The sequence below is a fragment of the Lactuca sativa genome, chromosome 8, assembly GCF_002870075.4.
Source record: "Lactuca sativa cultivar Salinas chromosome 8, Lsat_Salinas_v11, whole genome shotgun sequence".
Lineage (NCBI taxonomy): Eukaryota > Viridiplantae > Streptophyta > Magnoliopsida > Asterales > Asteraceae > Lactuca > Lactuca sativa.
The window spans coordinates 30,568,995-30,583,340 of NC_056630.2; the positions used below are offsets into that span (position 1 = coordinate 30,568,995).

General features: G+C 36.1%; 1 protein-coding gene and 1 long non-coding RNA gene across 2 annotated transcripts; one reads left to right on the plus strand and one right to left on the minus strand.

The window, feature by feature from the left end:
* Positions 1-11,661: 11,661 nt before the first annotated feature.
* LOC111911150 (leucine-rich repeat extensin-like protein 5) lies at positions 11,662-12,024 on the minus strand. The gene has a single exon (XM_023906940.2). It carries the CDS (start codon positions 12,022-12,024, stop codon positions 11,662-11,664), a length of 363 nt encoding a protein of 120 aa, XP_023762708.2.
* A 716-nt stretch (positions 12,025-12,740) lies between these two features.
* LOC122195534 (uncharacterized) lies at positions 12,741-13,572 on the plus strand. Its single transcript, XR_006185818.1, has 2 exons — positions 12,741-13,290; positions 13,394-13,572. It is a non-coding gene; the product is annotated as an uncharacterized LOC122195534 (long non-coding RNA).
* Positions 13,573-14,346: the final 774 nt, after the last annotated feature.

Sequence of the window (14,346 nt, forward strand, 5' to 3'; positions counted from 1 at the left end):
ATTTAAAACGTTGATATTTTTAGTTCAAAAAATTATAGATTTTTTTAAATAATTCTGTTTTTTTAATGATTTTTAAAATTTTAATTTTTTTAAGAAAATTACAGTTTTTTTTTTCAGTTGTTTTTTAAAAATTGATGTTTTCTAAAAAAATGCATTTTTTTAGAAACCCAAAAAAGTCCGAAAAGTTAATTTATTATCTTAATTTCTAGACCTATTTATTCATATTTCTAATAACAAAAAAAAAAAAAAAAAAAAAAAAAAAAAAAAAAAAACGGGATTGATAAAATGTCGATCATGTCCTTAATGAGTTAATTTTGATCTAAAGCTTCACATTTAGTTCTCCTAAAACTATGAGTTATCAACCATTTAGACCACTAATTTTAAGATATCATTATTTCATACACTTATACACATACTCTCTCTTTCCTTTTTTTTTCTCTCTCATCTTAAATTAGATCTGGATGACCACCGGACTACGCTGGAACCACCTTAACGCCGCCACAACCATCGTAACACCGCCAGAACCACCGAAACACCGACGCCTCTTCACGTTATCTAGATCTGCCTGTTGCGAAGGACTCCTCCATCAGGTCATCGTTCACAGCCACCATCGACAACAATCGTCAATCGACCGCAGCTTCTCTGGTTCTCTTTTGTGTTGTCCGTGGCTGCTCTTGGGTTCCTAGAACGTCGTCCACTACTGCAAATCTCGACCTATACGGTGCAATTAGGGTTCAAAAAACCTTTCTGTTGCGATATAAGGTTTGAAAAACTCTTCTAGTGTGATTGGCATTTCCCCTGTTGTAATCACATATTATAACAATCGATTTCTAATTCTGTTTGTTTTTTCGAAGCAAAAATTCAAAAAGTCTGCGGACCACCTCTGCAAACCTCTGCAGCAGAAGAGGTGGACCAAACGGCTGCAGACTGTAATAAGAAGCGTGTTTGTTTTTATTAACATCTGCAGACTGCTGCAGACATTAAAAAATTAAAATAAACTAAATAATAGACACTTATTTAAAAAGAAAATAAAAAAATGAAATTCTAGACACTTATTTAAAAAACAACATTAAAATTAATTAACTTATGTAAATTAAATGGGAGAAAAGAATTAAAGAGATATAAATTTAATGTATTAAATGTTAAAGGGATGAAAATAGAATTTAATATATAACTAAAGGACCATAAATGTAAATTTAAATATACTTCATGGAGAAATGTAATGTTAAACACGTTCAATTTTTGGAAAAAAAAAACATTGATGGTTTTTTGGGGTTGGATTTTTTTAGTTTAGGTTTGAAAGGGTGAGAAGAGGTGGGAAGAGGTATAACAAGTGCTTCCCCAAGAAGCATACGGGCAGAGGTTTTAAGCCCCGAAGACTTCCGAAAAACAAACTGCTGCGGGACAAAAGTGCTGCGCGTGTGCTGCGCCGCGCAGCAATAAGAGTTTTGAAGAGGTTTTTTAAGAAAAACAAACAGCACCTTAGTGTTTTATTTTCGAGTTCTTACATTTTTTTTATTTCGCAAATTTCTGTGTTTTTCGATTTGGATTTGATTCTTTAATGGTTATGCGAGGTTTTGAATATGGACTAACTTCCATTGTTTGATGCAGATTCAAGAAGACAAGGATAGATCGATATTGTGTCAAGATTTTTTGAGTTTGCTTTTGTTTTTCATTGTGTCTATTCATGTTGCTTCGAAAGTCTTTGAATGATTTCAAAACCAGGTGTTGATTGACTCTGAGTTTTGATATGAAAGAGAAGTTGTTTTCGTGATGATCGATTTTGTTTTGAGTAACTGAGGGGAGAGGAATCGAAGACAAAATTTAATGGTGATTCTAAGTCCTTTGTTTCTTTATTCATTGCTTCGATTTGAGAGATGAATCAAAAAAGATAATTTTTGATGATTTTGGATATCGATGGGCTTGTTTCAATTCATTGGTTTTGATAAAAGTGGTTTATACGAGGAGGGTGTTTGGGATAACTTTTAAAACAACTTCTAATTTTTAACTTTTTCAAAAAGTTAGAAAAGATACAAAAGATGTTTAGGTATTAAAAAAGATTTTTTTTAAAATGACTTTTTGTATAGAAGGAAAATAGAGTGTTTCAAAAGTCACGAAATCCTATCTTTTTGTGACTTTTGGGACTTTTTAACTTGAAAAGTTAGTTTTTACTTTAAAAGCAAATACAAACACTTTTTTAAGATTTTCTTTTGACAAAAGTCACTGGCCAAAAAGTCCTTTTACAAAAAAGTCTTTTAACCTTGAAAGGTTTTCCCAAACACCCCCGAGATATAACTTTTCAAGGACGATGGGAGTTTTTGTTCCGGTCAAAGTCATAATTCATGGTCTACCGGATGAGGCGATTTCCAGTTTTAAAAATTAATTTTTTATATTTCCATGTGATATTAAAAATTAAGATAAATTTAATAATGGTGGGACTCATTGAAAATATAGTGAAGAATATTAAAATCAATAAAAAAATTATAAGGAATTTAAGTGTGTCGATTTTGAAATTTATAGATAAATCGAAACTCGGCTAGTTGAATTCGTTTTCAAACAAAACCGTAGTCAAAATTATAGTCGCCTTTCAATGATCCCTTATCAAAATTAAATTTCTAATTACCTTGAATATAAGATGAAAGTTCATTTATTTACATGTGTATGTAATCTAATTATCCACATAAATCACATATCATTAAATACATATTATTAAATGTGATTATATACATGAAAACAACAATTCAATTTAGACAAAAACAATAATTGACTATATAAATCATATGTCATTAGATACATATAACCAAATATGATTATATATACAAAAACAACTATTGAATTAAGAACACGGAAACAAAATTTTTCAACATAATTCATATGTGATTAGATACATATAATCACATGTGATTAAATAAATGAGATCAACTGTTGAATCAAAAATACAAAAGTGAATATTGTCCAAATAAATCATATGTGATTATTGTAGGGTTTTGAGCATTCTAACACTCCTAAGGTGTACATGCAACCTAGAAACCTTGGATCTATGTTTGTCTAAAATAAATGCAAAATACTTTTTCCAAGGTTTATAAACCTATCTAGCATACATGAGGAACTTTAAACATAAAAGATGGCTAGAATTACATACCTTGTAGTTGATTTGATTCCTTGAAAACCTTGAGAGCCTAGCACCCCAAGTATGATGCCTCAAATGTTTCACACAACACCAAGTGCTTTGGAATGACTTTGAGAGAATGTAGAACACTTTTAAAAATCGGCCTAGCCCTCTTTCCTATCTGGTGTGTAGCCGATTTTGGTAGATAACATGTTATTTATATAGTGTGTTACATTTAGGGTTACACCATGTAAACCCTAATGTAACATGACTCTTTTTTTCCATGACCCATGGGTTTAAACCTCCATGGAGCATCCTATGGACCTTAGCCCAACTTGATAACCCATGGAGCCTTTAGCCCACTATACAAGTTATGGATGATTTACATAATTAACCCATATATTTAATTAGTCTTCTTTTGATCACTTAATTAATTCCAAATTAATCTTTGATCAATACTACTTAAAAAATACTATTAATATATTAGAACTTATAATATATTAATAAACCACAAGTGTTATTTCTCTCATTTAGTCTATCGAAATGCATGATGTCATCCAATCCAAATGGACCATGCCAGGTCGAGTCAAGTACATACCAGATATAGTTATGGACTTACACACCTTATCCAACAGTCTCCCATTTGGATAAGTCTAATAACTATAATTGCAAATATGACTTCAGGAACCGATCAACAATCGTAGCTCTTTTCAAGGTCTCTCGGTGAGAAGATGATGATACGTCATTTAAGATAAGTGATCATATAATCCTTTGTTCTAGATAATAGCCGAACAAATACATGGGACAATGTCTTACTTATTGTCCAGCAGTTTGTTTCCCGATTTTCGATTTGTTTGACATAGAACTTAATTGAACACATCAATTTAGTTCTAACCGAGCCCGATACATGGGTCAAAACAAAATCATCGAGGGGCCCAGATATCGCTTCTAATCGAAGAAGGAACAGATAAACTTCGACTCATATGCTTGTTCTACTACTTGTTGAATCACACACAAAAGTACGTTTTATAACATCGAGTTACCAATGTGTTTTCGTACGATCAATGCATAACCAACTTGTAGGCAACAAGACATATATCTATGTTTGAAGACTTATATGATATTATCGTCTCTCGATCACTCGAGATAAATTCCATGAAGTGATACCAGCGACCGTGGGTTGAATCCAATACTCAGAACTTATGAGCACTCATGAGTGTTGAGGCCATGTCCAACATCTTAGACCTCTACGACCAACTCAGGACAGTCTTAATTCATATCTACTTCCAACATATGACTGACTGTGGATAATTTGAATAATATGTAAAACACAACATAAATATTCTGGAAGTCAAAACATGCAAAAGAAATAATAGTAAACTATTGACAAAAGATAGCAACACTTTACTCATAAATAAACACAACTTTTATTCATCATCAAATGTCAATTAAACTTTACAAATTTCAAATTTATCTAACTACTAAAACTAATATCATCCTTTAGCCCTATGCTCCTCGCATGGTGGAGATGCTTAACCCTACCTAGTCCCTTCGTGAAGGGATCTGTCGGGTTCTCATCCGATGATACCCTCTTTGCCACGAAGAGTCCTTCTTCTATTCGATGTCTGATGAAATGGTATTTTTTTTCAATGTGTCTGGATCTCCCGTGATCCCTTGGTTCCTTCGCTAAGGCAACTGCACTTTCACTATCACATAAGATTTCCATAGGCTCCTTTATAGCTGGTACAACTCCAAGGTCTCCAATGAAGTTCTTCAGCCATATTGCCTCCTTCGCTACCTCGCTTGCCGTTATATACTATGATTCGCAAGTTGAATCAGCGACTGTCTCCTGCTTGGAACTTTTCCAAGTAATTGCTCCTCCGTTTAAGGTAAAGACCCTGCCCGTCTGAGAGCGGAAATTATCCCTATCAGTCTGAAATCTAGCATCACTATACCCTACAAATCTCAAGTCATCACTCCAATCGAGGGTAAGGACCCAGTCCTTAGTCCTCCGCAGGTACTTGAGGATATTCTTTATCGCATTCCAGTGAGTCTTGCCAGGATTCCCCTAATATCTGCTGACCATGCTCAAGGAAAAGGCCACATCAGGCCGAGTACAGGTCATAGCATACATGATCGAGCCTACTGTAGAAGCATAAGGTACTTGACTCATTTCTGATATCTCAGCCTCGGTAGTCGGGCTCTGAGTCTTACTCAATCTGGCGTTACTCTGGATGGGTAACTCTCCTTTCTTGGAATCTTGCATGCTGAACCTCTTCAGCACCTTATCCAAGTATGTACTCTGACTAAGTCCAATTAGTCTTTTACTCCGGTCTCTTAGAATCCTTATCCCTAGAATATAGGCAGCTTCTCCTAGGTCTTTCATAGCGAAACGCTTCCCAAGCCAGGACTTCACTTCCTGCAAGGTTGGGATGTCATTTCCTATGAGTAGTATGTCATCCACATACAGTACCAAAAAACTAGCTATACTCCCACTAGCCTTGACATATACGCAAGATTCATCTTCACTCCTCGAAAAGCCACACTCTTTGACTTTCTCATCGAAGTAAAGATTCCATCTGCGAGGTACTTGTTTCAATCCATAGATGGGTTTCTCAAGCTTACACACTCTATTAGGGTATTCTATACTGACAAAACCCTTTGGCTGACACATGTAAACATCCTTAGCCAACTTTCCATTAAGGAAAGCGGTTTTGACATCCATTTGCCATATTTCATAATCATGAAATGTAGCAATGGCTAACAAGACCCTAATAGACTTAATCTTTGCTACTGGTGAAAAGGTCTCATCATAATCAACTCCCGGAGTTTGAGAAAAACCCTTTACAACCAGTCGCGCCTTATATGTGTGTACATTACCATCCATGTCGGTCTTCTTCTTGAAGATCTATTTGCACTCAACTGTCTTACGACCTGGTACACTGTCAACCAAGTCCCAAACTTGGTTGTCATACATGGACTGTATCTCGTTGTGCATTGCCTCTTTCCATATAGCATACTCGGGGCCTGCCATGGCTTCCGCATAGCTGCTAGATTCATCCAGACTTACTAGTGTCTCATCACTGATAAGTGTCTCACCTTCCGCAGTAATATGGAAACCATAGTAGTGCTCAGGTTAATTCCTAACCCTTGTGGAACGCCTCAGAATTATAGACTCATCAATTGGATCAACAAGAGTTTCATCCTCAAGTTGATTGCTAGGGTTTGAGGTTCCTTCACCACTTGACTCTTGAATTTCTTCAAGGTTAATTTGCCTCCCACTGTTTCCTTGGCTTATGAACTCTCTCTCTCTCTCTTGAAAGACACCCCTCCTTTCTACAAAGACCACATTCTCACTAGGTCTGTAGAAGAGGTAACCAAAGGATTTTTGTGGGTAGCCGATGAAAATACACCTCTCACTTCGAGGTTTGAGCTTATCGTGAGTCTCGCGTCTCACGAAAGCTTCACAACCCCAGATCTTGATGTGGGCTAGATTAGGAATTTTTCCTGTCCACATTTCGTGGGGTGTTTAGGGACCAGATTAAGGATATGGGCGGCCGTCTCAAAGGCATACCCCCAGAATGAGATTGGTAGCGAAGCTCGACTCATCATGGAACGAACCATGTCCAACAAGGTTCGATTATGCCTCTCAGCTACACCATTCAACTGTGGTGTCCTGGGAGGTGTCGATTGTGAGACAACCCCACATTCCCTAAGATAGTCGAGGAACTCTGTACTAAGATACTCACCACCATGATCGGATCGAAGCATCTTAATGTTCCTGCCCAATTGACTCTCGACTTCCTATTTAAACTCTTTAAACCTTTCGAAAGTCTCTGACTTATGCTTAATTAAGTATACATATCCATATCTACTATAATCATCTGTAAAAGTCACATAATAACGAATAACGATTAGCATCCCTTGTGGCAGTTTTGAAGGGTCCACACACATCCGTGTGTACTAGATCCAACAAACCTTCACCCCTAGCACAAGAACCTGTGAAGGGTGACTTTGTCATGACTTTGTCATTTTTCCAAGTAAGCATGATTCACAACTATCATCTAACTTTAGGTCAAATGACTCCAAGACTCCATCCTTTTGGAGTTGGCCTATGCGTTTCTTGCTTACATGTCCAAGACGACAATGCCATAATGATGCTTTATCCAAGTTATTATCATTAGTAGAATCAATACACAACACATTATTTCCTAAGTTATCTACAACAGACACAACTTCATACACACCATCACAAGGTAGTGCTTTAAAATAAAACACATTATTAAAGAAAGCATTTATTCCACCAACTTCATTATTAAAAGAAAAGGTAAACCCTTGTTTGTACAAAGCATGAATGGAAATAATATTTCTTGCCATTTCAGGAGAATAACAACATTTATTCAAATCTAAAGTAAACCCACTACTAAGCAACAAAGTATAAACTCCAATCTTGGTGACAGGTGAAGCTTTCCTATTCCCCATGATCAAGTTTATCTTTCCATGCTCCACATTCTCACATCTTCTTAGTCCCTGAAAATCAGAACAAATATGAATACCACAGCCGGTATCAAGGACCCAGGAGTTAGAATAGGGTGAGTTATTAGATAATATAGTGTAAATACCTGCATGGTTGGGTTTTACTTTCCCATCCTTCAAATCTTGTTGGTACTTTGGGCAGTTCCGCTTCCAGCGTGCCTTTTCATGGCAATAGAAGCATTCAGCCTCTTTTGGATTAGAAGAAGGAGCGACAAAACCTTTCTTGGTTCCGCTTGAAGAGGAGCCATCAATGGTCTTACCCTTGGTACCCTTCGAAGGCTTCTTCCTCTTCTTCCCTCTACCTTTCCCGATTGCCAGGACAGGTGCGGAGTTTGGAGTAAGATTAGGAGTGGTAACAACTGAATTACATTTTAGACCACTTTCGGTGGTCTTCAAGAGTCCTTGAAGTTTGCTGAGGGTGACATCTTCCTTGTTCATGTGGTATGTCATGTGGAATTGACCATAACACGAAGGTAAGGAGTGCAAAATGATATCTATTGCCAACTCCTTGGGGAAGTTCACATTCACCTTCATTAAACGGTCCACATACCTTTGCATTTTCTGCATGTGGCCCGAGATGGGTTCACCATCCTTCATTCGGGTTGTTATCACGAAGGAGATGATTTTATATTGCTCTTGACGAGCACTCTGATGGTAGCGGTCCATCAGATCCTGGTGCATCTCAAAAGGATAGTAGTCCTCATATGACTTTTGGAGCTCGACTGTCATTGTGGCCATCATGATGCATGCCACTTTGGTAGCATCTCTTTCATGTGCCTCATATTCAACAATCTCCTCAGGAGTAGCAGTTTGCTCGAGTACCTTAAGCTCCTTGTCGAGAACATATTCTTTGTTCTCATACTGTGTGACCATCATGATGTTCCTGGTCCAATATGTAAAGTTGGATCCATCAAAGATGACTCTTCCACAAAGGTTCATGAGAGAGAAGGAGCCGATAGGGTTTGAGCCAGAAGCAATATTGTTGGAAGACATCTGAAAAGAAGAAAATACAAGTTTAGTTTAGATATAAGGATAGTCCTTAATAAAACACCCAAACGTAATATTAAGGCTAGGATCCAATCACAATATATTATAACTTAGAATAGGGATGCCGTAATCCAAGCTATAACATATTTGAAAGGTAGGTGAACGACGATTCACCAATTTCCACCATGAAAAATGAAATATAGATTATTAGGTTTAATTTGGTTGTTAGAGACTCCTAGATTCTTTTGAGATTCATTGAAATTTTCAATGACATGTTTCAATCTCGAGTGTGCCCTTCATGTTTTGTGACTGGGATACCGAGGATCACAAAACAAGGTGTGAAGTAACCATGCAAATTACTTGGTACCCTTAATGTTTTTCACTTAATCGATGTGCCGGTTAACCACACGCGCTCCACCGACCTATGAAAAACCTTAAGTCACCCTTTGCCTACCTTGTTAAGTCCAAGTTAGTGTGTCGGTTAACCACACACGCTCCACTAACGACTTAATCAAAGTGCAAAGTGTAATTTCATGGGTTAGCACCTTATTCACATTTTCCTAAAGTAACTAAGATTGGTAATTTATAAAAACATTTAGTTAATTTATAATAATCATTATACTTTTAATGAGAATTTTAAGTCATTGTCCTACCCGTTCGGCTAACGACCCTCCACCAGTCAAGGAAGCGGTGGGTGAGAGTGGACACCCATTAAGCTGCAATTTTATAGGCAGCAACCTTATACCCCCCCTTATAGACCGACTTCGTGAATGAGGCCTATTAACGGTAAAACAACTTGATCTTATATATATATATATATATATATATATATATATATATATATATATATATATATATATATATATATATTATTAAACTTATAATATTATAAAGTGTAAGGGTTGAATTTTAACTTTTAAAATTCTAAGGATTGGAACTAAAGTTTACTAGGTGACTTTACATGTTCCAAAACTTGAGGTCAAGTTTTGTAACTTTACAAAACCTTTCAATTCATAACTTATGAGTTATTAAAATGAAGACTCTTCATTTTTCTAACTTATGTGTTATTTTAATGGATTTAATACAAAGTGACTTTTGGTTATCCATAACTTGAGGACAAGTTATGGACTTCATTAAAACACATAAAGATCATGAATTAAGCATTAAACAAGTAATTCCTATGATCTATCAAGAACTCATAAGAACATGAATAGTCATGTCAAAATTTCAAGAACATATGAACACATATAATAATGTAATTTTGATATTAGCCATTGTAAATGAATTAGAACAACCATTACACCATCTAAAACAAGTTTTAAAACACCAAAATAGTTTAGGGTAATGTTTCTAGTCCATTTCCAGCAGCAAAAGTCGAAAATCTGCACTCTGACTGACCAACTCGTCGAGTGCATGAACTGACTCACCGAGTTGGTTGAGTTTATGCTTGGACTCTTCGAGTCCCCCCCCCCCCCCCCCCCCCCATGGACTCGGCGAGTCCCCTGTGCAGACAACATGAAATTCGACTTTTTTCACTATTTTTCATCAAGTATCAAACAAACAAGCCTAGCCTATGATACCACTGATGGGTTTTGAGCATTCTAACACTCCTAAGTGGTACATGCAACCCTAGAAACCTTGGATCTATGTTTGTCTAAAATACATGCAAAATACTATTTCCATGGTTTACAAACCTATCTAGCATACATGAGGAACTTTAAACATAAAAGATGGCTAGAATTAAATACCTTGTAGTTGATTTGATTCCTTGAAAACCTTGAGAGTCTAGCACCCCAAGTGTGATGCCTCAAATGTTTCACACAACACCAAGTGCTTTGGAATGAATTTGAGAGAATGTAGAACACTTCTAAAAATCGGCCTAGACCTCTTTTCTATCTAGTGTGTAGCCGATTTTGGTAGATAACATGTTCTTTATATAGTGTGTTGCATTTAGGGTTACACCATCTAAAACCTAATGTAACATGACTCTTCATTTCCATGACCCATGGGTTTAAACCTCCATGGAGCATCCATGAAGCATCCTATGGGCCTTAGCCCAACTTGATAACCTATGGAGCCTTTAGCCCAGTATACAAGTTATGGATGATTTACATAATCAACCCATATATTTAATTAGTCTTCTTTTGATCACTTAATTAATTCCAAATTAATCTTTGATCAATACTAATTAAATAGTACTATTAATATATTAGAACTTATAATATATTAATAAACAACAAGTGTTATTTCTCTCATTTAGTCTATCCAAATGCATGATGTCATGCAACCCAAATGGACCATGTCAGGTCGGAAATTCAAAAAAAATCATTTGTATATAAATAATATATGACTAAATACATAAACCACATGTGATTATATGTATTTAATCACACATGATTTATGTGATTACATACATATAATCATATATGATTTATGTGATTAAATAGTATCCACATACATCATATATGGTTTATGTGATAAAGTAATTATTCTTTGTCCACTTTAATTATATGTGACTAAATACATTTAATACATGTGATTATATGTATATAATAACATATGATTTATATGAAAAAAAATATTGTCTATATAAATCATATATGAGTAGATATGTATATAATCACATGTGATTATATACACAATAACAGCTATTAAATCAAGGATACGGAAACAAATCTTATCCATATAACTCATATGTGATTAATTACATATAATCACGTATGATTAAATACACGAGACCACTTATTGAGCTGAAACCGTGAAAATAAATATTGTCCATGTAAATCATATTTGATTAAATACATATAATCACATGTGATTATATGTGTCTAATCACATATGACTTATGTCGACAAGATTCATTATCATGTTCTCAATTAAATTATTGTTTTTTTCAACTTTAATCATATGTGACTAAATATATCTAATCACATGTGATTATATGTATCTAATCACATAAGATTTAAATGGACAAAAAAGAATATAGTCCACATAAATCATATATGCTTAATACAAATAATCACATGTGATTATATACACATAATGACGGGTGGTGGTGTGTATTGATGTTTGATGGTGGTAGGTGGTGAGGGTGACATGTGGGGTGGTGGTGAGTGGCGGTGGCAGGTGGTGGTGATGGGTATTGGTGATAGGTGGTAGTGGTGGGTGGTGGTGGCGGTGGTGGTGTATTGTGGTTTTAATGGGTGATGGATAGGGTGGTGGTGGCGTATGGCGGTGATATGTGGTAGAGGTGGGTGGTGGTAATGGATGGTGATGGTGATATGTGGTAATGGTCTTGGTGGGTGCTGGGTGGGGGTGGTGATAGGTGGTGGTGGTGAGTGATGGTGATAAGTGGTGGGTGATGGTTGGTAGTAGTGGTGGGTGGTGGTCATAACGGTGGGTGGTAGTGATAGGTGGTGGAGGTGGGTGGTGGTAGTGGGTGGGTGATGGTTGTGGTGGGGGTGATAGACTGCTAGTGGCCGGTGGTGTTGATAGTGGTGGGTCGTAGGTGGGGGTGATGATAACATGTGGTGGTCGGTGGTGATGGGTGGTGGTAGTTAGTGGTAGGGTGGTGGTGATGATGCTTGGTGGAGGCGGGTGTTGGTGACGGGTGGTGGGTGGTGGTTGGTGGTAGTGACAGGTGGTGGTTATAATGGTGGGTGGTGGGTGGATGCTAGTGATGGGTGGTGGTGGGTGGGGATGGTGGTGGTGGTGGTGGTGGCTGGTGGTCGTGGTAGGCAGGTAAGAAGTTTTTTTATTTGACATATTTTTTTGGCGAACAAAACAAATGAATTATTAGATAAATCAAAAATAACATGATTCATAAAAAATCCCGAAAAAACATCTTGATGATTCATTTTTACGATGATCTTATTAATATTCACTAAAATTGTTATAAAATTTAATTCTTTTCTTTATTTACTTAAAAATTAATCATGATGATTTCGTGTGAATTATCTTACTTTTGAATTATATAATGATTTATTTTGTTTGTTTGCAATATATATATATATATATGACATTTCTTGAAATTTAAGAGGTACAAATATTACTACATCATGTACAACCATTTTAAGCTTAACATTTCATCCAAGTGTATATAGAAAAACAAAAACTAAAACACGCCTCTTGAAGCCCCTGTTTCTCTCTAAACCCTAGATCTCCTTCGCCAATTTCCCCAACAACGAACTACCACCATGAACCGGTGTTCCCTTCTCTTTCTTCGCCACCACCACCCATTCACCCTCACACCACCGACTACCAGATCCATTAACACATCCTCTGTCAGCCACAATCTTCAATCGTTGCTACCATCTACGCCACCACTACAACCTAGAAGAGGGTCAACGGCTATCCAATCCCCCATCAAGCCTCACAATCTCACTCAAATGTTATTCCCTCTCTAATGGACGATCGATGCACTACAAGTGCACCTCTACCTCCAACAATGTCTGTAACCCCCTGTTGCCCCGCCTCCCTATGTATGATACTGTTACCCTCACCCTTTGTTCCGAACTACTCCATCTCCTCTCTCTTATATACCATTGGTAACCTAAAAACACAAAAGAACACCTGTCCCGGTAGCCTAATTAGGTAATTACACCATACATGTGTTTGTCGTTGTTAAAAGGGAATGTGTGGATTCTTTCTTTTCACAGGTATGAAGTCATAGTTAAATAACTCTATTGTACTCACAATTTGGTAACCTAAATAGATGATTGCATCACTCGTTTTCCTTTTTTTTTTCTGCTATAAACATAGGCTTCTTTGGCATGGATATCAAAGAATGTACAATCAACTTACATATTAGATGTATGTGGGATTCTTTATGATCAATAGGGTGCATTTTTCATCTACATGTAATCAATTGTTGCACAGATCTATGGATCAATGTAATACAGTAGGTGGATTTATAAAAGAGGATATTGGTTTAATGTTTTTATGCAACAACAAAAAAATCTCAAACATGAATCTTCTCACTGACGAACTACAAAAGATGGAAAACAAAATTATTGGTGATGGATCTATAACTGATTGATACATGAGATTCAATATCTCCTTGGTATGCCATAGTTTGTATTTTATATTAAAAGTTGAATCTTAGGCTCAAAATTTTTGTTAATTTCCTACATTTTCCTTTAGGAGATATTGCCAAAATATATACATGCGTGTGTAGCATAGTTCATTTGTTTTGTTGGAAAAGCAATTAGGGTTCTTAGAAATCCAAGTTATTCAATCCAGTATGTGTATATATTATCTCATCACATAAAAGGCCCACAAACATTTAAAGAATCTATAAAGGTGGGACATTCTTTGAATACAACAGTAGGAAATGAACTACAACCATAATCAGAGGCTGATAAGATTGATTCAATGCTTAAAAATCTGTAGGTATTAATTTATTCCTATAAAAATATCTTTTTTGACAAGAGGAAGCTTGTTTTATTTGCTTTGATAGTTGAAATAAATCAATAAAACGGTACAATCATTCTTTTTATTAAGATCACATGATGGCATTTTCCTTTTGCTATTCGAAACACATAAAGAATGACAAGTTTAATTGTCTTTTTTTGTATTCATTAATTATCAATATAATAATATAATATGTTTATACAATTAAAAAAATATAGTTGTGCGGAATGTCATGGACAACAAGACTACAAGAGGATGTTGCATCTTTTCTGTAACTTCCCCCCCCCCCCCCCCCCCCCCCC